The following is a 23,496-nucleotide window of genomic DNA, read 5'->3' as shown; positions in this document are numbered from 1 at the left end:
TCATATGTGCCTTGTGTGTGGGTTTGCTCCAGCAGAGCGAGTGACCCCTTGCTCAAGCCATTGACCTTGGGCTTCAAGCCAGCCACCTTTGGGCTCAAGCCAGCAAACATAGGGTCATGTCTATGATCCCACACTCAAGCCAGCAACCCCGCGCTCAAGCCGGTGAGCCTCCACTCAAGCCAGCAACCTTGGAGTTTCGAACCTGAGTCCTCCGTGTCCCAGTCCAATGCTCTGTCCACTGCACCACCGCCTGGTCATGCTGAAACGGTTGGCTGTTGTATTATGTGAATTTCATTTCAAAATTGATTTAGTCAGTACTTTGAAAAAAAAAATGAGGTGGGATACATCTTGATGTCCGTCAGGCTGAGGAGCCTCACGGCTTTGTGTCTGGGTGCTCCGTGCCTTTGCCTCTCTGGGCCTGACGCCTCACCCCTACCCACCATCTGAGCGGGCACCACTCACAGCTTTCCCCCTGGCTCTTTCAATAATTTGCTATGGGACTTTGGGACTCAGTTTCCTTGTCTCTACCAGCAGAGAGGACTGGACCCATTGGTTTCTGCTGTGCCCTTCTATTTCATGAACCCGTTTACTTGAGTTCAAAGGGGAAATGTCCTTCACTCTACCTTTCACCTCCAAACGCTGACCCTCTCCCTCAGCTCTGGCAGGACTTCGTCCAGAGCCTGTTAATGAGCACTCGGCCAGCTCCTCATCTTGGGCTGAAGTGCAAATTCTAATGCCATTCCGAACCTGACTGCCTGACCCCACTCCTCCCTGAAAGCAGGCAGGGGCTCTTCGACCTTCTGCCTGGGATCCCGCCGACTGCACCCAGTGTGTGGGAAATGACTCCGTACTTCAGGACTCCTGTAGCCCCGGGCAGGTGAGGTGGTAATGTCCCAGACTCACAATGTTCCGGTCCTCCAGGCCTGCCGCCTCAGAGATGATGCCCACACAGTCACATGAACAGGCTGTGCAGTTTTTCACCTTTAGAATTGGCTCCTGACAGTCCTGTGATGCCCCACTGCTGGTTTACCTCTTTAGAGAGAAAAGCTACTAATTACAGTAATCAAAACCCTCCCCAAATATTCTGATTTAAAAATAACTTTTTATTTATAGATTTTAGAAAGGGGGGAGAAAGAGAGAGAGGCAGGGGTTAAGAGCTGGAAATATCAATTCACAGTTGCTTCTCACATGTGCCTAGACTAGAGTAAACCTGGGGTTTCAAACCAGCAAGTTCAGCGTTCTAGATCAACACTTTATGCCCTGCGCCACTGCAGGGCAGGTCTAATATTCTGTTCTTATGAGCCCTGGCTGATTTGCTCTGTGGCTAGAGTGTCAGCCAGGTGTGCAGACATCCTGGGTTCAATCTCCAGTCAGGGCACACATGAGAAGTGACCATCTGCTTTTCTTTTTCTCCCTCTCCCCTTCTCTCTCTCTTCCCCTCTTGTAGCCAGTGGCTTGATTGGTCTGAGTGTCAACCCTGGACACTGAAGATAGCTCAGTTGATTCCCATCAGCCACAGATGGAGATTGCTGGGTGGATCCTGGTCCAGGCACATGCAGGAGTCTGTCTCACTATCTCTCCTCCTCTCACTTAAAAAAAAAAAACCTGATCTTATGATATCGCTCAGACCTATGCTAAGAATTTTTGCCGTTTGTTTGTTTAATCCTCCTACCATCTCAGTAGTGGATACTCCTTTCTCATTGTTTCAGAGGTGAAGATATGAGGCTCAGAGGTGGCCCAAGCCTCCCCCACCCCCCCACCAGCCCACCCTTGACTATTATCCTATCCTGCCTCCCTGGAAGCATCAAGTGTCTTTCTTTCTATTCAGGTCACCTGAGCCCCAGGACACCTGTGGGGTCCTAGGGCAGGGCCTGGAAGCAGCTGCTCTGAAATAGCTCCCTTGGCCTGGGCTGGACCTGCAGGGAGTGGGGGCGGGCAGCGCCTGACACCTTGCTCTGGGCCTGTAGGCCCAGAAACCCGAGTTACTGTTAGGCTGCAAGCCACAGGCCCTGACTGCCCGCAGCTGGGAGAGGTGGGGTGGAGCAGCCCAGACAAGCCAGCTTTTAAATAAATCATTAGAAAGGTTGGGAGGGAGGGCGGACCAGTCTCTAGTCCCCAGGCTGCCGCTTTGCAGCCACGCCAGAGCGCAGGATGCTCTGCTTCCTCTTCACCCGGTGAAGCCAGGGATCAGCCTCCTCTTTCCCTTCCTGTTTCTAAAAGAGTCACCCCACATTCCCAGCATCCCCACTGTGTGCCTGGCCTGAGCAGGGTGATGCTGGGGACATGGCAGTGGTCGTGACTGCCCCTACCCCTAGCTCAATGGAGGGGACAGACCCATCTTCCCTCAGACAGTGTCCACCCATAGTGGGCAGAGTTCAGGGGGCTGGAGGAAACTGGAGGAACACCTGACTCAGCCTGGGGGTCTGGAGGACTCAGGGGATCCTGAGTTGAAATCTGAAACCAGTGGAATAAAGAGAAAAGTGTGTGAGCGAAAGAGAGGGATGTCAGGCCTGATTTTAGGACGCGGCAGACCACGTAGTATTTTTCAAACTATTTTGAATTTGACACACTTGATACTCAAGCGAATGTATATTTTACTTGCAACACGTGTGTTTGTACAGGTGTTCAGTATATGAAATTAAAATTTCACAAAACAATAATTACTTTTATAATTTGCTCCATATTTAATTTTGAAACTTATGCTTGAGATTTGCTTATTTATTTCATGCCCTATGAATAGGCTGACACCTGAGATTTAAAATATATAGACCATGCTAAGAACCCCTGGATGCCAATCAAAGAATAGAATTAACAGCAAGTGTGATAGTCTAGTGGTGTTCATCAATCTGTTCATGCTCCTCATCTTCTAGGCGTGTGGTAGGATATTACTTCCCTCCCCCATCTTTTAAAAAGATTTTATTTATTGATTTTAGAGAGAGGAGGTAGTAGAGAGAGAAAGGCAGAACGGAGGGAGGAACGGGAAGCACTAACAGTTGCTTCTCGTATATGCCTTGACTGGGCAAACCCGGGGTCCGGCGACCTCACCATTCCAGGTTGACACCTTATCCACTGTGCCACCACAGATCAGGCACTTCCCTCCCTTTTGAAATTAGCTTTTGGAGTCTAGGAATCTGCATTTTAACACCCAAAGGGAACTATGAAATTTGGGAAGTTTAAAAAACAGTGACATAGGTGATAAACTCCATAATGTACAATGAATAAAATGAATGGTTTTAGTTTCAACCTTTTTATTTTTATTAACTGATCTGGTTCCTGCCCACTGCTCCAGCCTCATTTCTCAGCAGTTTCCACTGCCACCAAATAGAACTATTCTTGGCTTCTTAAATTTCCTAAAATTTTCACCTCCAGGTCTTTGTCCTTGCTGCGACCTCTGCCTGTACCCTTTTCCTCCTCCCTTCACTGGCCAGCTCTGCTATCTTTCAAAATTCAGCTCAGATGCCCCCCCCTCCAGGAAGCTTCCCTGACTCCACTTCCCAGACTGGGGCTTCCCCCGGGGCTCCTCCATCCTAGCCCTGCTCACTGTCTCCCCCACTAACGTCTGAGCCCAGAAGGACAGGAGCTAGGCCTGCCTCAGTCACAGGGCTGGACACATAGTAGGTGCTTAGGAGTGGCTGAAGCCCACCTGCTGTCAGACCTGTGGTCCTCTCAGGGTGGACACCATTTGGAACAACACTCACTTCACAGGTGGCCAGAGGCGGATTTAACTGTGGGTGCGTGCCCTGGGCCCCAACTTCTGAAATGCCCTGCAAAACCCCAACTTTACACATTTTTCTAATTTAGGGAGGTCCTTCACTGGGCCCTTAGGTGCCCAATATTTTCTTCTGTGCCTGGGGCCTCAACTGACCTTAATCCACCGCTACAGGTGGCCAACTGAGGCCAGGAAGGGCCTCCCTGCTCTGTGAGAAGCAGATTTCCAGCAGTTCAGCCCAGCCTCCTCCTGACCCCTTTCATTTCCCTCTTGGAGTCCCAGGCCTGCCCCCCCCGCCCCCCAGTAATGAAACCTGAATATGGGCAGGAGGTTCACTGAGTGGGAAGAAAGCTGGTTGAGACCAGTTGGTATGCTCTCCTCTCCCAGCCAGAGAGGGCAGGGGGTGGGACGCTCCTAGCCAATCATGGACTAAACCCTCTAACCTCCCCTCCTGGCCCAGACCCACCCCACACTTCTCTCAGGGTCTGGGATTCTGGGCTCCTTCCATCTTGCCTCCTGTCTGGCACCTTTGTGCTTGGTTGGAGTGGGTGGGCAGTAACTAGCCTGGCCTGCCGCCATGTTGCCCAACTGCCTGAGTCATTTCTCCATACTATGGGGCCCCTGATTTCCAGGAGGGCTGCCAAAAAGCTCCCTGCCGCCAGCCTGGCCACCTGCTGCTACAGCACCTGAAACCCAGCTGCTGGTTCCCAACCGGGGAGTTTCCTAGACTCCCTTTGCCCAGTGGCCCATGGGCCCTGAACACTCCTGAGGGTAAGCACCAGCCTGTGAGTCTGTGTCTAAAAGAAAGCATGGAAGGGGTCTTTTTCACTTGTGCTTTTGATGCAATGTTGATCTCAAAAAGCTATGGCTTAAAATACCATGAGGCTGTGGTTTGCCAGACACCAACCAAAACACTTTATATATATGAACTTGGTCACCCTTCCACAATCTCTAAGGCAGATGCTACCATTATCCCCATTTCATAGCCAAGCACACTGAGATGAGAGGATTATGTAACTTGCTTGAGGTCATTCAGCTGCTAAGCAGGGAGATGCAGTGCTCATGCTGGACCACAAAGCCATGGCCTTTCCCAAAAGTGATCACTTTTAGCATTTTCTACAAATTCTTGCAGATAGTCAATGTCTTTTTTATTTTAAAAATTACATATTTATCGATTTTAGAGAAAAAGGAAGGGGGAGAGAGAGAGACAGAGAAACATTGACTTGTTGTTCTATTTAGTTATGTGTTCATAAGTTGAGTCTTTGTGTGTGCCCCGACCAGGGATCAAACCTGCAACCTTGGCATATGGGAGTTATGCTCTAACCAACTGAGCTGCCCAGACTGGGCATCAATTAATTTTTTAGAGTGTATTTTTAATTATAGTTGACCTACCAGATGATGTTAGTTTTAGGTGTACAACATAGTGATTCAATGTTTATATACCTTACAAAGTGATCACCACCATAAGTCTAGTAACCATCTGTCACTGTCCATAGTTATGATATTGACTCTATTCCCTGTACTGTGCTTTATATCCTTGTGACTTATTCTGTCACTGAAAGTTTGTATTTCTTAATATTCTTCCCTTTTTTTTTTTTTTAAACAGGGACAGAGAGAGGGATAGATAGGGACAGACAGGCAGGAACGGAGAAAGATGAGAAGCATCAATCATCAGTTTTTTGTTGTGACACCTTAGTTCTTCATTGATTGCTTTCTCATATGTACCTTGACCATGGGCCTTCAGCAGATCGAGTAACTCCTTGCTTTCTCATATGTGCCTTGACTACGGGCCTTCATCAGACCAAGTAACCCCTTGCTCGAGTCAGCGACCTTGGGTTCAAGGTGGTGAGCTTTTTGCTCAAGCCAGATGAGCCCACGCTCAAGCTGGCGACCTTGGGGTCTCGAACCTGAGTCCTACACATCCCAGTTTGACGCTCTATCCACTGCGCCACCGCCTGGTCAGGCTATTCTTCCTCTTTTCTACATATCCCCTCACTTTCATCCCCTTTGGTGATCATCAGTTTGTTCTCTGTAGATTGTCATTGCAGTTGAAACAGAGGCTGGAATATATTTGTTTGTTGCCCCCCAACCCCCCGCGCCGCTGACAATGCTCTGTCCTATACATCTCCTGTACCTGTGTTTTCCTCCTTAATATTTCTTTTATTTTTTATTTTTTATTTTTTTTACAGAGACAGAGAGAGAGTCAGAGAGAGGGATAGACAAGGACAGACAGACAGGAACGGAGAGATGAGAAGCATCAATCATTAGTTTTTCGTTGAGCATTGCAATACCTTAGTTGTTCATTGACTGCTTTCTCATATGTGCCTTGACCGTGGGCCTTCAGCAGACCGAGTAACCCCTTGCTCGAGCCAGCGACCTTGGGCTTCAAGCCAGTGACTTTTGGGCTCAAGCCAGAGACCATGGGTCATGTCTACAATCCTATACTCAAGCCAGCGACCCCACACTCAAGCTGGCGACCTCGGGGTTTCAAACCTGGATCCTCTGTGTCCCAGTCTGATGCTTTATTCACTGTGCCACTGCCTCATCAGGCCTGGAATTCTCTTTCCCTGGGCTTGGTCCAACCACTTCCTATCCCAGCTGTGATGCCTCCCCCTCCTGGAAGCCCTTCCTGACCCCCAAGCTGGGTCAAGTACCCCTTCTGGGCTGCCCTGCCCCATACTCTGCGTCATCATTGTTTGGGAATAGGTCTGTCTCCCTCTCTGGACTGTGATTCCTCTGAGGATAGGGTTGAGACTATCTTGATCATCTCTGGATCCCTGCTACCAACCATCACATGGCCCAACAATGTGCTCAGAATAAATGATGGTCCCTTAAAGGAAATGTCTCTGCTTGGGGGAAGCCAGGTGGAGGGGTAGCTGTGGTGTCCTAGAGGTTGTGGGCACAGGCTGAGGTCAGAGACACCTGAGTTCCAATCCCCTGCACAGATGGGGGTTTGGGTCACAGTGAACCTCATTACCTCTATCTGTATCCAAGTTAGTAAAACCTGGAGAGTGACTTTTCAAGGATTAATGGGGCCTGACCAGGCAATGGCACAGTGAATAAGAGTGTCAGCCTGGGATGCAGAGGACTCAGGTTCAAAACCCCGAGGTAACCCTGGCAGGTTGGCTCAGCAGTAGAGTGCCAGCCAGGCCTGTGGAAGTTCCTGGTTTGATTCCCGGCCAGGTCACACAGAAGTGCCCATCTGCTTCTCCACCCTTCCCCTTTTCCTTTCTCTCTATCCCTGTCTTCCCCTCCCTCAGCCAAGGCTCCATTGGAACAAAGTTGGCCCGGGCACTGAGGATGGCTCAATGGCCTCCACCTCAGTGGCACTGCTTGCTGCGGAGCAACACCCCAGAGGGGCAAAGCATCGCCCCCTGGTGGGCATGCCAGGTGGATGATGGTCGGGCACATGCGGGAGTCTGTCTGACTGCCTCCCCACTTCTAACTTTGGAAAAATACAAAAAAAACAACAACAACAAAATCCCCCCGAGGTTACCGGCTTGAGCACAGGTTCACCAGCTTGAGTGCAGGATTGCTGGCTTGAGTGTGGGATCATAGACATAAACCCATGGTCACTGGCTTGAACCCAAGGTCGCTGGCTTGAGCAAGGGGTCACTGGCTAGGCTGAAGGCACCCCCTCTCCCCTTTCAAGGCACATATGAGAAAGCAATCAATGAACAACTAAGGTGCTACAACTATGAGTTGGCACTTCGCATCTCTCTCCCTTCATGTCTGTCTGTCCCTTTCTCTGTCTCTCTCTAAAGAAAAATTCATTCACATTATTATTAAATCTTACACCACTCGTGTGAGGGATCTGCATTGAAGTTTTTGTTTGTTTGTTTCTTTTAGGGGATATAATGAGGCAGACTCCTGCATGCACCCTTCCTGGGATCCATTCGCAACCCTGTCTGGGGCCCATGCTAGAATCAACCCAGCTATTTTTAGTGCCTGAGGCTGACTTCAGCGTCTGGGGCCACGCTTGAACAAATAGAGCCAGTGGCTGCTGGAGGAGAAGCAGGAGAGAAGTGGGAGAGGGAGAGAGAGAGGCGGAGAGGGAGAGAGGCAGTTGGTCGCTTCTCCTGTGTGCCCTGACCAGGAATCAAACCTCGGACGTCCATACGCCAGGCCCACGCTCTATCTACTGGGCCACTGGCCAGGGCTGCGTTGAAGTTTCAAGAGGCAGCGACAAAAGACCTAATTTAGAGTGAAGGAGGAATTTCAGACGGAGTTGATTTGCAAAGGGCCACCAGCGGATCAGCTACACTTTCTAGAGACCATCGCCCGTGCCAGGGAACCTAATTACCCTAACCCACAGCTCAGTTCCTTTGGTGGGAAAAAGTGTTCTCCTAACGCCCCACCCACTTCGGGCCTCGTCCCTACCCAGGCCCCACTCCTGGATACTGACGTTGTTATTCTGCCTTCTAAGGGGATTTGGCAGTGCTCTCTCCTCAGCCTCGCCCCTGGTTCGCAGAAGGGCGCTGAACAGGCCGCAGCCAATCGGTGCCCTAGGGTCGGTCCCCGCCTTGGCAAACCCCGCCCGTTCTTAATCTTGGCAGTTTCCTAGAGCCTCAAGGCGCTCCGGAGAGGTTACCTCTGCCCTGATACCCGTTATCTCCAGGTAACCCAGACCGCAGCCAACCGCGCCCGGTGGCTTGAACCTCCCCTCCTGGACCAAAGAACCTGATTGCCTTCTTCCCAGAGCTCCGTTTCCTGGCCCCCAGGCTCAGGCTTCCGAGCCCTCCGTTTCCAGGACCTATGCAACTCCAGGTCCCGCCTCCCGGATCCAAGCGTCCCGGATCTGCTACACCAGGACCTCACCTCCTGAAGACGTCGGCCGCGTGGGTGCCATCAGCCTTCTAGCTCGAGAAACTCTTGTGTTTCCACTCCCAGGGTCAAGAAACTCAAGCGCTCCTAACTCCCAGCTTTCGGGCGCTGGACACAATCTTGAAGAGCGGAGGAGTCCCAGCCCCAGCCTAGGGATCTCAGACACTCCAGCTTTAAAAAAGCCAGGAACTTAGGCACTGTGAACTCCCACTGCAAACCCGCAAGAGTTCCAACTTCCAGACTGTTACTCAACTCTCAGTTCTAAGGAGCTCGGTGTCCAAGAAAGGAGCCCTAAGCCCTCCCAACTTCCAGGCGCTAAGGAACCCCGGGGCATTCATCATGGTGGCCGATCCACCCAAGGGAGACCCCAAGTGCCTGGTGGCGGCGGAGCCCTCCGCCAACGGTTTCCCAGCGTTGGTCTCCAAAGAGGACCCAGGCGCAGCAAGAGGCGGCAGCTGCCTCTCCCGAGACAAGGTGCGCGGCTGCCTTCGCACCAACCTTCTGGTGCTGCTGACAGTGGTGGCCGTGGTGGCCGGCGTGGCGTTGGGGCTGGGGCTGTCGGGGGCCGGCGGCGCGGAAGCGCTGGGCCCCGCGCGCCTGGCGGCTTTCGCCTTCCCGGGCGAGCTGCTGCTGCGCATGCTGCGGATGATCATCTTGCCGCTGGTGGTGTGCAGCCTGATCGGCGGCGCTGCCAGCCTGGACCCGAGCGCACTCGGCCGCCTGGGCGCCTGGGCGCTGTTCTTTTTCCTGGTCACCACACTGCTAGCATCCGCGCTCGGCGTGGGCTTGGCGCTGGCTCTGCGGCCCGGCGTCGCCCTCGCCGCCTTGAACGCCTCGGTCGGGGTCACCAACGCCCAGAAAGAGGCCCCCAGCAAGGAGGTGCTGGATTCCTTCCTGGATCTTTTGAGGTCAGACCCTGCCTGCGTGTAGAAGGGAGGAGGGAAGAGGGTACTTCAGTCACGTGGGGAGGGGATGGTGTTAGGGATGGCAGGAGTGGCCACGTGGACAGGAAGAAGGCGCTCTGGGTCCTCCAGACTAGGGACATTACCAGGGTCTTAGGAAAACTGTAGGGAATGGTAGGGGGAGCTCTGGTCCTTCAACGGTTAGGGTACCAGAGGGTAAGGACAGGCTCCTGGGGAAGGAAGCTTCTAAATGAGGGGACTGGGACATAAAGGGAACCCCACATAAGGGTGATAAGCAAGAGGTCTTACAGGAATAGGAGAAAGTAATGCTTGGGGGACATGGAGGGGCTCTCCTGTCAGGGGAGGGGATCCTGAGGGTTTCCAAGGGGCTTCTGGATAAAGGTTTGTGTCCAGGGTCTGAATAAAAGATTTGGGATCCAAGGAGTCCTTGGAAAACCTGAGGAGATCCAAATGATCCCCACCAGGCCTTCTTCCCAGTCCCAGGGCTTCTCATAGCACGTGTCACCCAGACATTCAATTTCTTTTCCTCGCCTCCCTTCCCAGCCCAGTTGGTCTGGGCCCAGGTGGTTTCCTCCACGTATATCGTAAATCTTGCCACCTCCACCACTTCCCGTTCCATTTCCTCTATAAAGGGGGCAGATTATTTTTCCTTCTGGCCTCTGCTTCCTCCCCTCTCATCAAGAATGGCTTTTCACCCTTTTAAGGAGGGCAGACAACTAACTGGTTCACATGGCCTTGCCTTTGGGGCTGGCTGTTTCAGTGTCTCCAAGTTGGTTGGAGACTTCCAGGAAGCCCGTAGAGGGAAATGCTGAGTCATGGAAAGGGGTTTCCCCAAGCTCTGGGGGCTTCAGTGCAGCCTGAGATAGGAAACTGCCGTGGGTGAGCACCTCCTGGCTGGGGAGATTAGCTAGCTGAGTCCTGGCCCAGCCCTGGCTGGCCTGGGTGGGTACAAACCAACCTGCAGACAAGCACACCCATTTGAAGGCTGTTTATGTGTACAAGCTTCCCCCTGTGCCAAAACAGATGTAACTCACATTTGGCCAGCCACTCCCAGATTTAGCTGAGACATCTGGAGCCACACAACTCTGTAACCAACTGACACACCGCTGAACATAGGCACACAGACACTCAGCCTCGGCTTGCACCAACTGTCATACCCACATACCCACTGAATACTAACATCCTTTTAGCACAAACATACACACTCATACACTTACATGAACACACACCAGCACTGTTCCACATATCTGAACACTAGCCCGCACCCCATCACTCAACAAACAAAATACAGACCCATAGCAACAGCTGTACACCCATGTCACTGGAAGAAGGAGGGTGTGAGGGTCCTAGAGTTAGGACTGTGCAGCCAACTGGCTAAGTTCAAATCCTAGCTCTGCCACTTCCTAGCCAGGCAAGTTTCTTCATCTTTTTGTGCCTCAGATTCCTTTTTCTATAAAATGGGATTATAGTGCTTATCTCGAGGGCTGTTGCGAGTTGATTTATGTAAATCACTTACTCTAGCACCTGTAGCCATGTTTGCTATAATTTTCGTTTTTTAAAAAAATTAAGTGAGAGGCAGGGGAGGCAGAGAGACTCACTCCCTTATGTGCCCTGACTGGGATCCACCCAACAAGCCCACTAGGGGTGATGCTCTGCCCATCTGGGGCACCTGTGGCAGAGGCAACAGAGCCGTCCTCAGTGCCCAGGGCCAACTTTTGCTGGAACCATTTGAGCTATGGCTGCTGGAGAGGGAGAGAGACAGAGACAGAGAGAGAAAGAGAGAAAGGGGAGGAGTGGAGAAGCAGATGATCGCTTCTCTTGTTTGCCCTGACTGGGAATTGAACCTGGGACTCTCACATGCCGGGCTGATGCTCTACTACTGAGACGAACCAGCCAGGGCCTTCTTTTTCTTTTAAAATTTTATTTATTGATTTTTTTTTATTTTTTTTTTTTTTTTAGAGACAGAGAGAAGGGGGGGAAGAGGAGTGGGAAGCAACAATTTGTAGTAGTTGCTTCCCGTGTGCCTTGACCAGGCAAGCTCAGGGTTTCGAACCAGTGACCTCAGCAGTCCAGGTCAGCACTTTATCCACTGTGCCACCACAGGTCAGGCTATTTTTTTGTTTCATCCTGAGACATGAGGCCATTGCTCAACTCCCCCACACACTCAGTGATTTTCACATAAGCTGCTGCACACTGAGTCACACTTGGATACTCTCACAACGTGGCTGTGTGATCTCAGGTGCACATTTGTGAGGCACACAGTCAGTCATCTCTTGTCTCCCTCTCTCCCCACCTCTTCCCAACATTCAGATCTTATGACCTGCCAGCCAGCCTGCCCTTTCCTCGGGCCTCCCTGCCCCCAGCCCTTTAGGAGGAAGTGGCTGATGCAAGATGTCCAGGGCGTTAGTTTGCTTCTTGGGGTGGAGCTGAGGCCCCAGGTGACCCTGCCCCAGCCTGCCTTGGGAAGCCAGCTTTCTTTACCCTCCACCACAATCCTTTCAGTCCTTTGCAGCCAGGGGGGCAGCCTGCTGGGGCCCTAAGAGACCAGCTCAGACTCTCCACGCCCTGTAAACTTGTGCAGGCCAGGTTCAACTCTGCCTGACCGAATTTGGCTGAGGCATGGGTGGGGACCACATTTGGGTACAAATGGAGCCTGCAAGGTTCCCATTACTCCAAGAGGCCAATCCAGCCTTGCGTCTCCTCCTGACCTACCCCTGCAGTATCTAATGTCCCACCCATGTCTGTTTCTGCAGAAATATCTTCCCTTCCAACTTGGTGTCCGCAGCCTTCCGCTCAGTGAGTCCTTGGGTTTCCCCAGTGGTGGGGGAGGGCAGGGTGGAAGACAGCCAGTTGCAGCCCCTTGATGCCTGATTTTGGGTGGTGCCTGAAAAAACGCACCTGCCCATATATTTACAGGCAATATAGCAGGGTCCTTGGGTGACCTCTGAAAGTCATTCACACCTGTCATCCACAAATGGAAATATGGGTTCTCAGCTCGTGCTGGGTTCTAATTCTACTGTGTGATGCTGCGACAGGTGCCTTCACTTCTCTGAACCTCGTTTTCTGCCTCTGGAAAACGGGGGCATGAAAAGTCCTATCATAGTGGGGTTGCTGGTGGGTGAAATGAGATTATAAGTAAAGGGATGTTTAGGACAGGCTTTGAGCTTTGTAGGTGCTGGTACAGGGTGGGGGGAGCTCAGTGACTATTTTGACACTGATTCTTCCTAACTCTCCTTGCAGTACACTACCTTCTATGAAATGAGACAGTTCAATGGAACACAGGTGAAGGTGAGCAGAAGTGGGGGGAAAACCCAGCCCTTGGCCCCTTACTCTGGTTGTTCCAGTTTGTTCCTACCCCAGCCTTTCGTTACCCCACGGGTCTTCTAACATTTGGTGTACAATTTGTTTCAAGCTCTGCGCAGCCCCGCCCCAGTGTCTTTCTGCTTTTCTGAAATCTCCATTTTGACCCCTTCTTCTCCCTCTCCACTGCCTACTGGTTCAGGCTCCCATTTTCCCCCCACCCCGTCTTGCCCTGGCCTCATCCCTGGTCTGCCCCACGCCTGGCAGCCAGAGGGGTCTTTCCAAAGCACAATCATGACCCTGCCTCTCCTCTGCTCAAAGCCCCGGCAGTCTCCCTAGGGGCCTTAGATGAAAGCCCAGGCTCCTTGCCACAATCCAGGGGACGCTGCAAGGTCGGACCCTTGCCCCACCACCCTCCCTGTCTCATCTTGGGATTCTGCCCACTCCACTCCAGCCACAGTGGATTTCTTTCTGCTCTTTGAATGCCCAAGTTGCTCTCATTTCTAGGCTATTGCATATTATTTCTTCTCTCTATAGGCCCTCTTTACCTGGTTCAATCTTCCTGTTCTCTGGTTCTCAGCCCCTTTTTCTCGGAAGTGCTACCTGATTACCCATATCATTCATCTGGCACTCCCCTCTCCCCCCGTTTCCATACTCCCCTGGGTTCTCAATTTTGACTCTTCCCACTCTGAGCTGTCCTTGGCCATAGGTCTCTTTCCCCTGGGCTTGGATGGTGAGGCTTGGGAGAAAGGGGTCCTAGTTGATGGGTCTCAGCACTGCCCAGGCCATCAGTGACTGTGCAAGTGACCGAGCATCCCCCCATCTCCATCTGTTCCTTGCCCCAAGGTGCCTCTGGGGGTTGAGGTGGAAGGTATGAATATCCTGGGCCTGGTGGTGTTTGCCATCGCCTTTGGCGTGGCCCTGCGGAAGCTGGGGCCCGAGGGAGAGCTGCTTATCCGCTTCTTCAACTCCTTCAATGATGCCACCATGGTGCTGGTCTCCTGGATCATGTGGTAGGTGGTAGCAGGTGGGATGGGGTGTAGAATGGGGTGACCTTCCATTCACCTAGAGCCAGATGGCCTGGATTCAAATACAGCATCAACCATTCCCTGGCTGTGTGACTTTGGGCAAGTGACCTAACCTCTCTGTGCCTCAATTTCCTCATCTATAAAATGAGGACAGTGCTGTTTTCCATGAATGCTTAGACTGATACTGGCTCCTTCTTGATCTTATGGAAAGTGACAGAATAAAAAGAAAAGCTAACCTATAGCCACAGTCTGGTTAATACATCTCAGTTTTGGAGATTTAAAGGTAATCAAATGTTCACCTTTGGACATGCTTTATAGGGGTATCACAAAAATGAAACAAGTGACCGGGATAAGGTAAAGAAAGCACGTAGAAAGCACTTTAAATGCCTGGCACCTACCAAGCATTTGCTTAATATCGGGTACGACTATTACCATTATGAACTTTGTTAAATGACCTTAGTTAACGAGAAACCACATGTAGGGAGGCTGCTGGCTTCCATATTTGTTCCATCCCCAGTTTCACACTGATTCTCAGGACCCATCCTAGAAGGTCAGAAGGTCAGAAATAGGGAGGTGGGACAGGGTTGCTACATTTTAACAACTCCTACAGCCCTGCCCACCTCATTCCAGCCAGCACCAAAGTAGCTGCTGAGTGAGAGTCGGGTACACCTTGACTAACAAAAACACTTTGCGGGAGAGGCAGGTCATGCATGGGTGAGAGCAGGCTCTGCAGCTGGGTGGCCCGGGTTCCCATCTCTGCATGGCCACTTCCCAGCTGTGCCTACGACAAGTTCCTTATTCCCTTGTGCCTCAGTTTCCCTATCTGAAAAATGGGGTTGGTCAAAGCAGGCACAAATGAATTAATATGTGTAAAGTGCTTGTGACATTGCCTGACCAACAGCAGGCTAACAGAAAACAATATCAGCTAATATTTACCAAGTACTTTACTTGTATAATTTCTTAGCACATCCCACAGGCCAGAACATGGGCATTTGGCCAAACCCAGATGCACAGGGGGCTGGGAAATGGTGCCTTTCTTTTTTTACTAAAGAGGAAAGGAGTTTGGGAGAAAACTGGTCACAGTGATCAAGCAGTTACAGAGGCAATCCTGGAAGGCTTCCTGGCTGGGAGGCATAAGCACCTCGGGGATCTTTACTCCAGGAGAGGATGCTAAAGTTTATAGATAAATTATTAAAAAGCTTTCAACTGGTTTCAACTGGCATATCATTTCATCCTTCCCAACATTCTTATGAGGTTGGGAGCATTATCATCTCTGCTTTACAGATCTATAAAATTTTGCTAATTCAATGGTAGCTGTAAGGGACTCAACACAGGAATCCTGTGTGGTGAAGATTCAGTCACACCCAAGGGCTCAGCACATCATAAATGCTTCATGCCTCAGAGGTGTTATTAAGACCTGAGCCATGGTCTTTTTATTTTTCATGACATGATGAGAGTTTATATTGGTTTAAGCCTTACTAGCTGCTATAACAAAGGAACCCAGAAAACAGAAATGACTCAGACATGCTGGATATTTCTCAGTTACTGTGTTAAGTCCAAATCTGGTTGGTGACTGCATTCCAAGAGGCAATAGAAGCACCCAGGCTTCTGTTATCTCCTGGCTACACTATCTTCAAGGGGGGAGTGGATGCGGAGGGCAGAGGAAGATGAGAGGTCAGACTTCCTCACACATTGCTCTGGGCGCCTCCTGACTTCGAGGGAGGCTGTGGTCAGGCTGTTTGAGGAGCACAATGCCTGGTCCTAGTTGGGCACGTGGTCAGAGGCTGCCATCTGCTCCTGGGTTGTTAGGTATGCCCCCGTGGGCATCTTGTTCCTGGTGGCTGGCAAGATCATGGAGATGGAGGACGTGAGGCTGCTCTTCGCCAGTCTTGGCAAATACATCCTGTGCTGCCTGCTGGGCCATGCCATCCACGGGCTCTTCGTGCTGCCCCTCATCTACTTCGTCTTCACCCGGAAGAACCCCTACCACTTCCTGTGGGGCATTGTGACACCGCTGGCCACCGCCTTTGGGACCTCCTCCAGGTGTGACCAGGGGCAAACCAGGGTGGGATTTTTAACCTTAAAGGGCCTGGAGCAGGCATCCCATACCTGAAAACCCCTGAACTTTTGCATTTGGGGACACTGGATCTGGGTACAGGGGCCATACTTTCCTAAATTTCTCATAAGGTCTCAGATCTATACCCCACTTCCAGGCCCCCTAAAATTAGGAAACTACTGCTTTAAAGATTTTTTCCCTCCCTTCCTGAGAACACTTCCTTCCCACTAAGGCCTGGCCCAGAACCCAACCTCTGGGAGCTCCTTCTAACCTCTCTTTGGGTATTTCACCCATCTCTGCTGGCCCTGTCCCCTCAGAACAGGATCTTCCCCACGGTAGCATCCCCCCCGCCAATAGAGTTAATAATTCTTAGCTGAGTTAATTCTATTATTGATGGAGACAGCAGGAGGTGTGGGTCAGTGAACTCGCAGACATTATAGAATTTAGGTATGGGTTTTTGTGTGTGTTTTGAGTAGCCGGGTGTCCAGGAAGCCTACATATTGGAATGACTGAAGTCTGGAATCACTTGTACCTTATGACTCTGAAGGGAAGGGCATTGATTGCTGGGAGGGCTGTGGGTGGAGGCTTGAGTTTGGGGAGGAAGGAGTGAGTGGAGCTCGGGCCAGGGGGCGGGGCTACGAGTGCAGGGTAGTATGGGTGTGGCTTGGTTAGCGGGTGAGGGTAGGCCTGCGGTGGGCTGTGTGAGCTAACTCAGATGGTGGTCCTTGGCAGCTCTGCTACTTTACCGCTGATGATGAAGTGTGTGGAGGAGAAGAATGGTGTCTCTAAGCATATCAGCCGCTTCATCCTGCCCATCGGTGCCACTGTCAACATGGATGGTGCTGCCCTTTTCCAGTGTGTGGCTGCAGTATTCATTGCACAGCTCAACCAGCAAACCTTGGACTTCGTGAAGATCATCACCATCCTGTGAGTGCAGGGTGGCTGCAGCTAGGACCCTGACCCAGCTGATCCCTCCCCTGAGAATGGACACAGGCTGGGGGGAGCAGGGCCCCTGTGGTAGCTTTTCCCACTAGGAGACCCCTCCCTGAGCTCCCCTATCCTCTCTCCCCCAGGGTCACTGCCACAGCGTCCAGCGTGGGCGCCGCGGGCATCCCTGCTGGAGGGGTCCTCACTCTGGCCATCATCCTTGAGGCAGTCAACTTGCCGGTTGACATCTCCTTGATCCTGGCTGTGGACTGGCTAGTGTGAGTAGGGTTTGGGGATTCAGGGGGATTCAGGGGAGATCCGGGGAAAGGGGATGAGAAGAGGGTCATTGAGAGCCTCTGGGCAGAAGAAGAGAGGAAGGCAGGCATTCTAGAAGGAGGGGGATGGGGACTTGAGCATTCCAGTTAAAGGGAAGGTGGGCATTGTGGGGCTCTTAAGAAGAACCCCAGAAAGGTAGTGTGCCACAGTGGGTAATAGAGTGGACTCTTAGGTCAGACTGCTTGTGTTCAAATCCCAGCGCCACCATTGCTAGCTAGTATGATCTGGGCAAATATTTAATCTCTCTGTCTCAGTTTCTCCATCTGTAAAATGGAGAGAATAGTCTCTCTTTGAGATTAGATGACAATACGTGCCCTTATAAATAAGAGTCCCTAGTAAGTAGTAAATGCTGCATACCTGATTGTTAGCTATGATGATTAAGCTATTAAGAGCATAAAAGATTAGAAACAGTTTGCTTTCAAGTTAGAGAATTATCATGTCTTAGCAATATCACTCCTAGATATAGACTTAACAGGATTGAAAACATGTTCATGAAAACTTGTACACAAATGTTCTTAGTATATTATTATTTTAGCGAGAGAGAGTGATAGATGAGAAGCATCAATTTGTAGTTGCGTCACTTTAGTTGTTCATTGATTGCTTCTCATATGTGCCTTGACCAGGGGGCTACAGCAGAGTGAGTGACCCCTTGCTCAAGCCAGTGACCATGGGTTCATGTCTATAATCCCACGCTCAAGCTGGTGAGCCCGCACTCTAACTGGTGACCTCGGGGTTTCAAACCTGGGTCCTCAGTGTCCCAGGTGGACACTCTATCCACTGTGCCACCACCTGGTCAGGCAAAGGGTGAGTTTTTTTTTTCTCCAAAGTTAGAAGCAGGGAGGCAATCAGACAGTCTCCCGCATGTGCCTGACCGGGATCCACCCGGCATGCCCACCAGGAGGTGATGCTCTGCCCATCTGGGGGGTTGCTCTGTTGTGGCTGGAGCCATTCTAGTGCCTGAGGCAGAGGCCTTGGTGTCCTCGTCAGTGCCCGGGGCCAACTTTACTCCAATGGAGCCTTGTCTGCAGGAAGGGAAGAAAGAAATAGAGGAAGGAGAGGGGGAAGGGTGGAGCAGATGGGCACTTATGTGTGCCCTGGCCAGGAATCAAACCCGGGACTTCTTTTTTTTTTTTTTTTCTTTTTCATTTTTCATTTTTCTGAAGCTGGAAACGGGGAGGCAGTCAGACAGACTCCCACATGCGCCCGACCGGGATCCACCCGGCACGCCCACCAGGGGCGACGCTCTGCCCCTCTGGGGCATCGCTCTGTTGCATCCAGAGCCACTCCAGCGCCTGAGGCAGAGGCCACAGAGCCATCCCCAGCGCCTGGGCCATCTCTGCTCCAATGGAGCCTCGCTGCGGGAGGGGAAGAGAGAGACAGAGAGGAAGGAGAGGGGGAGGGGTGGAGAGGTAAATGGGCGCCTCTCCTGTGTGCCCTGGCCGGTAATCGAACCCGGAACTTATGCACGCCAGGCCGATGCTCCGCCGCTGAGCCAACCGGCCAGGGCCAAACCTGGGACTTCTGTACCGCCGGGCTAATGCTCTACTGCTGAGCCAATCGGCCAGGGGTAAAGATTTTTTAAATTTACTGATTTTAGAGAGAGGAGAAAGAGAGAGGGAGAGACTGAAAGGTGGTGGCGGAAGAGTGGGAAGCATCATCTTGTGGTAGTTGCTTCTTGTATGTGCTTTGACAAGGCAAGCCTATGGTTTTGAAGTGGCGACCTCAGCGTTCCAGGTCAACACTTTATCCACTGTGCCACCACAGGTCAGGCTAAAGGGCAAATTTTATGGTATGTGAATGGTAGCTCTATTTTCTAAAATATCATATATAGGTGGCGCAGTGGATAAAGCGTCAACCTGGAAATGCTGAGGTCGCCGGTTCAAAACCCTGGGCTTGCCTGGTCAAGGCACATATGGGAGTTGATGCTTCCAGCTCCTCCCCCCTTCTCTCTCTCTGTCTCTTCTCTCTCTCTCTCTCTCTCTCTGTCTCTCCCTCTCCTCTCTAAAAATGAGTAAATTAAAAAAAAAATCCTTCATTTGCCTGACCTGTGGTGGTGCAGTGGATAAAGCATCGACCTGGAAATGCTGAGGTCACCGGTTCAAAACCCTGGGCTTGCCTGGTCAAGGCACATACGGGAGTTGATGCTTCCAGCTCCTCCCCCTTCTCTCTCTCTGTCTCTCCCTCTCCTCTTTAAAATATCATATACACAGAAAGCATAAAGACAAAAGAAAAAGATCCTTAGATTCTAGGGAGGAGAAAGGCCTGCGGGAGCTCAGTATTTCAGGGGGCAGAGGGTCTTCTGGGGCCTTAAGAAAAATAGGAAGTGGCTTTGGTTCCAGGAGGAAAAAATCCATGTGTCTTGATGGAAGAAGGATCACTGAGGTCCAGAGAATATGGAGGAAAAGATCTTTGGGGTTCAAAGGTAGAGGAAATATGATGGGACACTGTGGATTCCAGGGGGAAGAAGGGCGATAGGGGGCTTCTGGGATTCCAGAATCTCTGAGGTTCTAGGAGGAGGGGATATTTGGCATCCTGGAAGGATGGAGGGATGACCTCCTGGGTCCAGAGCTGTAGAAGGAGGGCATGATAGGGACTTCATGATTCCAGGGGTGAGGGGGGAGCTAGGCCTTTACTCCTCTCTTCCCACTCATTTTCTCTCACTCCTCCCCCTTCAGGGACCGGTCCTGTACCATCCTCAACGTGGAAGGTGACGCCTTTGGGGCAGGACTCCTCCAACATTATGTGGATCAGACAGAGTGTCAGAGCTCAGTGCCTGAGCTAATCCATGTGAAGAGTGAGACGCCCCAGACTCCACTGCCAGCCCCCATGGAGGAGGGGAACCCTCTCCTCAAACGCTATCCAGGGCCTGCTGGGGATGCTGATGCCTTCGAGAAGGAGTCTGTCATGTAGGCCCCAGTAAGGCCCTGCTCTGATGGGGCACTTTGGACTTTGGAATCATGAGGGATAGATAAACCGATAAACTGGGGCTCTGGGGGCCCTGCCCACACACTCAAGGGAGCCAGGGGCTCCAGCCTCCCTCTCTGACCCCAGATCTGGGAGGCCTCACTGCTGGGATACATGTGTATGTGGGTGAACGTCTCCCCAGATCTCCCTGGTCCTCAACTCCTGCCACAACCCGAGGCTGGGAAACAGAAAGATAGGGAAGTAGTGTCCTCCATGCCTCATCCTGGGAGCCTGCCGGGCCTCCCCATCTTGGGCCACAGTGCATAGGTTACCACGTGGAATTCAGCCCTCATTGAGAGGAAGGATGTGCCGACATGTGCTGGCTCCTTTGCTGGTTATTTTGGTGTGTGTGTGTGTGTGTGTGTGTGTGTGTGTGTACATGTGTGCGTGCTGTGACTCCGCAGTATGTCCCACCCTGTCATGGGAACTCTGGGTAGGGGGAGACTGAGGACAAGCACTTCTGTTACTCCAGAGGACATTTTATAGCAATTAAATTGTCAAGTATATTTAATCAGATGCTTTTAAGAATTTGACTGAAAGCATTAGCCATACAGAAATAAAAAACAAAACAGGATAAATTGGACTTCATGGAAATGTTTGTTCAACACCGTGGGCCACCGCCAGGAGATGCCACTATACACTCACTGGAATGGCAGCAAAAACGCCCCCAGGTTTTCATGGGGAGGCGGAGCAGCAAGACAGCCTGTGCATTTCTGGTGGCATTATCCAACAGTCTAGTTGCATTGGAACATGACTAGGCTCTTATCCAACTAAAATATATGCTTATTGTACAGCTCAGGAGCCCCACCCTAGGAACCCACTCAAGAGAAATGTAAACTGCTGTTCACATAATTGCCAAAATTCAGAAAGAAGTCACTTGGATAAGCTAGTACTATTATCACTCATGCAATTGAAGGGTACTCGGCAAAAACAAAACCAAGTTGTTTTTTTAAGCAAGAGACAGAGGCATCAACTCGTAGTTGCGGCACCTTAGTTGTTCATAGACTGCTTCTCATGTGCTTTGACTGGGGTGGGGGACCTCCAGCTGAGCCAGTGACCCCTTGCTCAAACCAGTGCCATGAGATTATGTCTATGAGCCTATGCTCAAGCCAGTGACCTTGGGCTTTTGAACCTGAGTCCTCAGCATCCCAGGTCGACACTCTATCCACTGCACCACCACTGGTCAGGCAAAAAGCAAGTATTGATACATAATTGACGCTTGAACATGGGTTTGAACTGCAAAGGTCCACTTATATGTAGATTTTTTTCTTTTATTTATTTTTCTTATTTTAGTGAGAGGAGGGGAAGCAGAGACAGACTCCTGCATGTGCCCCGACCGGGATCCACCAGGCAAGTCTACTAGAGGGCAATGCTCTGCCCATCTGGGGCTCTCGCTCTGTTGCAACCAGAGCCACTTTTTAGTGCCTGAGGCCGAGGCCATGGAACCATCATCCTCAGCACCTGAGGCCAATTCGCTCTAATGGAGCCTTGGCTGCAGGAGGGGAGGAGGAGAGAGAATTAGAGAAAAGCGAGAGAGGGAGGGGTGGAGAAGCAGATGGGCACTTTTCCTGTGTGACAGGGAATTGAGCCCAGGACTTCCACATGCCAGGCTGATGCTCTACCACTGAGCCAACTGGCCAGGGCCTAGATTGTTTTTCAGCCTGACCAGGCAGTGGCGCAATGGATAGAACGTTGGACTAGGATGTGGAGGACCCGGGTTCGAGACCCCGAGGTTACCAACTTAAGCTCAGGTTCAACTGGTTTGAGCAAAAAGCTCACCACCTAGGACCCAGGGTCGCTGGCTCGAGCAAGGGGTTACTCGGTCAACTGTACTCATCTTGGATGCATCTCACAGATATTTTGAGTGAAAGAAGCCAGAAATGGTACATACTGTCTAGTTCTATTTATTTAATACTTATTTTATTAATTTTTGAGACAGAGGAAGGGGGAAAGAGAGAGAAAGGAACATCAATCTGTTCCTCTATGTGCCCTGACCAGGAATCGAACCAGCAACCTCTGTGCTTCTGGATGGTGCTCTAACTAACCGAACTATCTGGCCAGGGCCTATAGTTCTATTTATATGAAGACCTAGGACAGGCTTAACTGGTCTATGGTGAGAGAAATCAGAACAGTGGTGGCCTATCAGGGTGCTTATGGGCTGGGAGAGGGCACAAGGGGTCCTATGATACAGCAGGTGTTCTGTGTCTTGATTTGAGTGGTGCTTACACGGATATAAACATTTGGAAAAATTAGTTAACCTGTATACTTAAGATGTGTAAATTTTAGCCTATGTATATTATCTTTTAGTTAGAAAAGTCATACAGGCTCTCTCGGGAGCACGGTCACACCTTTCTTCCCTCTCAGGTATGTACCTTTACTTTTCTCTCCTAAACTGAAAGATCCCTGCCAGACCTGCAACCAGGGAGCAGTGGGCAGCAGCTCACTCCCTGAACCTGTCCCCAAGGCCCCTTTTACTCTAACTTTTCAGTGAGCCAACAGCAGCCTCCCTGGGGCTCCCTTCTTTCCTATAAGGTTTCTAGAGACAAAGCCATCCGCCCAGGCTCTCCTGTTGCTTCTTCTACCCTAAGCCCTTCATTTGTTCCACTGTCCCCAGCTTTAATAAATGTACTCTCCAAGTCAAAATATAAAATACAAATGTACAACTCATAGTAGGATACTGACTTCCCACTGTAACCATTAGAATGCAGGTATACCTTGATTTCTGAATTCTCACTGCAAATAGTCCCAATAACGACTTGCTCTATCTTTTAACCCAAAAGTTGCTATTTGAATCAAAACCCTGCTGTGCAACTATTTTAAGTCCAGTGCGAGTCCAGGTTGTGGACACCAGTTGCTGCTCACGGTTCTAACAGGATCCTGTCTTGGGTGTTATTAGAGTGTTACACATTTCTGGTGTTATTTCCCTGGTCCCTGTGTAGACTTCTGCCAGTGCCTGGAGGCACCACCAGTCTGGGTCCAATGAGTGGTATCTTGGTTTTCTTTAGCATCTTTTTCTCAGTTTAGTTACTTTCATGACCATTGCAATGGGGAAAATATAACTCATATCTAATTCTGTGCAAACTTGGGTATTCCATATAAACATAGCCAACTAATGAGTTCATTAAGTGTTAAATAGTTAAGTAATTGTTTCTTTTTTTGACAAAGACGGAGAGAGAGAGTGGGACAGATAGGGACAGACAGATAGGAAGGGAGAGAGATGAGAAGCATCAGTTCTTTTTTTTTTTTTTACAGAGACAGAGAGAGAGTCAGAGAGAGGGATAGATAGGCACAGACAGACAGGAACAGAGAGAGATGAGAAGCATCAATCATCAGTTTTTCGTTGCAACACCTTAGTTGTTCATTGATTGCTTCTCATATGTGCCTTGACCGTGGGGCTACAGCTGACCAAGTAACCCCTTGCTCGAGCCA

The 23,496-nt window shown here is 50.8% G+C and overlaps 1 protein-coding gene across 1 annotated transcript; it reads left to right on the top strand.

The window, feature by feature from the left end:
- Window positions 1-8,261: 8,261 nt before the first annotated feature.
- On the top strand, window positions 8,262-20,645 carry SLC1A5 (solute carrier family 1 member 5). The gene is made up of 8 exons (XM_066373825.1): window positions 8,262-9,441; window positions 12,210-12,252; window positions 12,697-12,744; window positions 13,603-13,769; window positions 15,594-15,827; window positions 16,573-16,767; window positions 16,914-17,045; window positions 19,779-20,645. The coding sequence occupies exons 1-8, from the start codon at window positions 8,873-8,875 to the stop codon at window positions 20,011-20,013; spliced, it is 1,623 nt and encodes a 540-aa protein (XP_066229922.1). The 5' UTR covers window positions 8,262-8,872; the 3' UTR covers window positions 20,014-20,645.
- Window positions 20,646-23,496: the final 2,851 nt, after the last annotated feature.

The sequence above is a fragment of the Saccopteryx leptura genome, chromosome 3 (genome assembly GCF_036850995.1).
Source record: "Saccopteryx leptura isolate mSacLep1 chromosome 3, mSacLep1_pri_phased_curated, whole genome shotgun sequence".
NCBI lineage: Eukaryota > Metazoa > Chordata > Mammalia > Chiroptera > Emballonuridae > Saccopteryx > Saccopteryx leptura.
This window is presented reverse-complemented; position numbering and strand designations above follow the sequence as displayed.

Coding starts and splice junctions, on each gene's coding strand:
- SLC1A5 (XM_066373825.1), top strand. CDS start 8,873: ATGGTGGCCGATCCACCCAAGGGAGACCCCAAGTGCCTGGTGGCGGCG. Junction 12,253..12,696: donor TGTCCGCAGCCTTCCGCTCA/GTGAGTCCTTGG, acceptor CTCTCCTTGCAG/TACACTACCTTCTATGAAAT. Junction 17,046..19,778: donor CTGGCTGTGGACTGGCTAGT/GTGAGTAGGGTT, acceptor CTCCCCCTTCAG/GGACCGGTCCTGTACCATCC.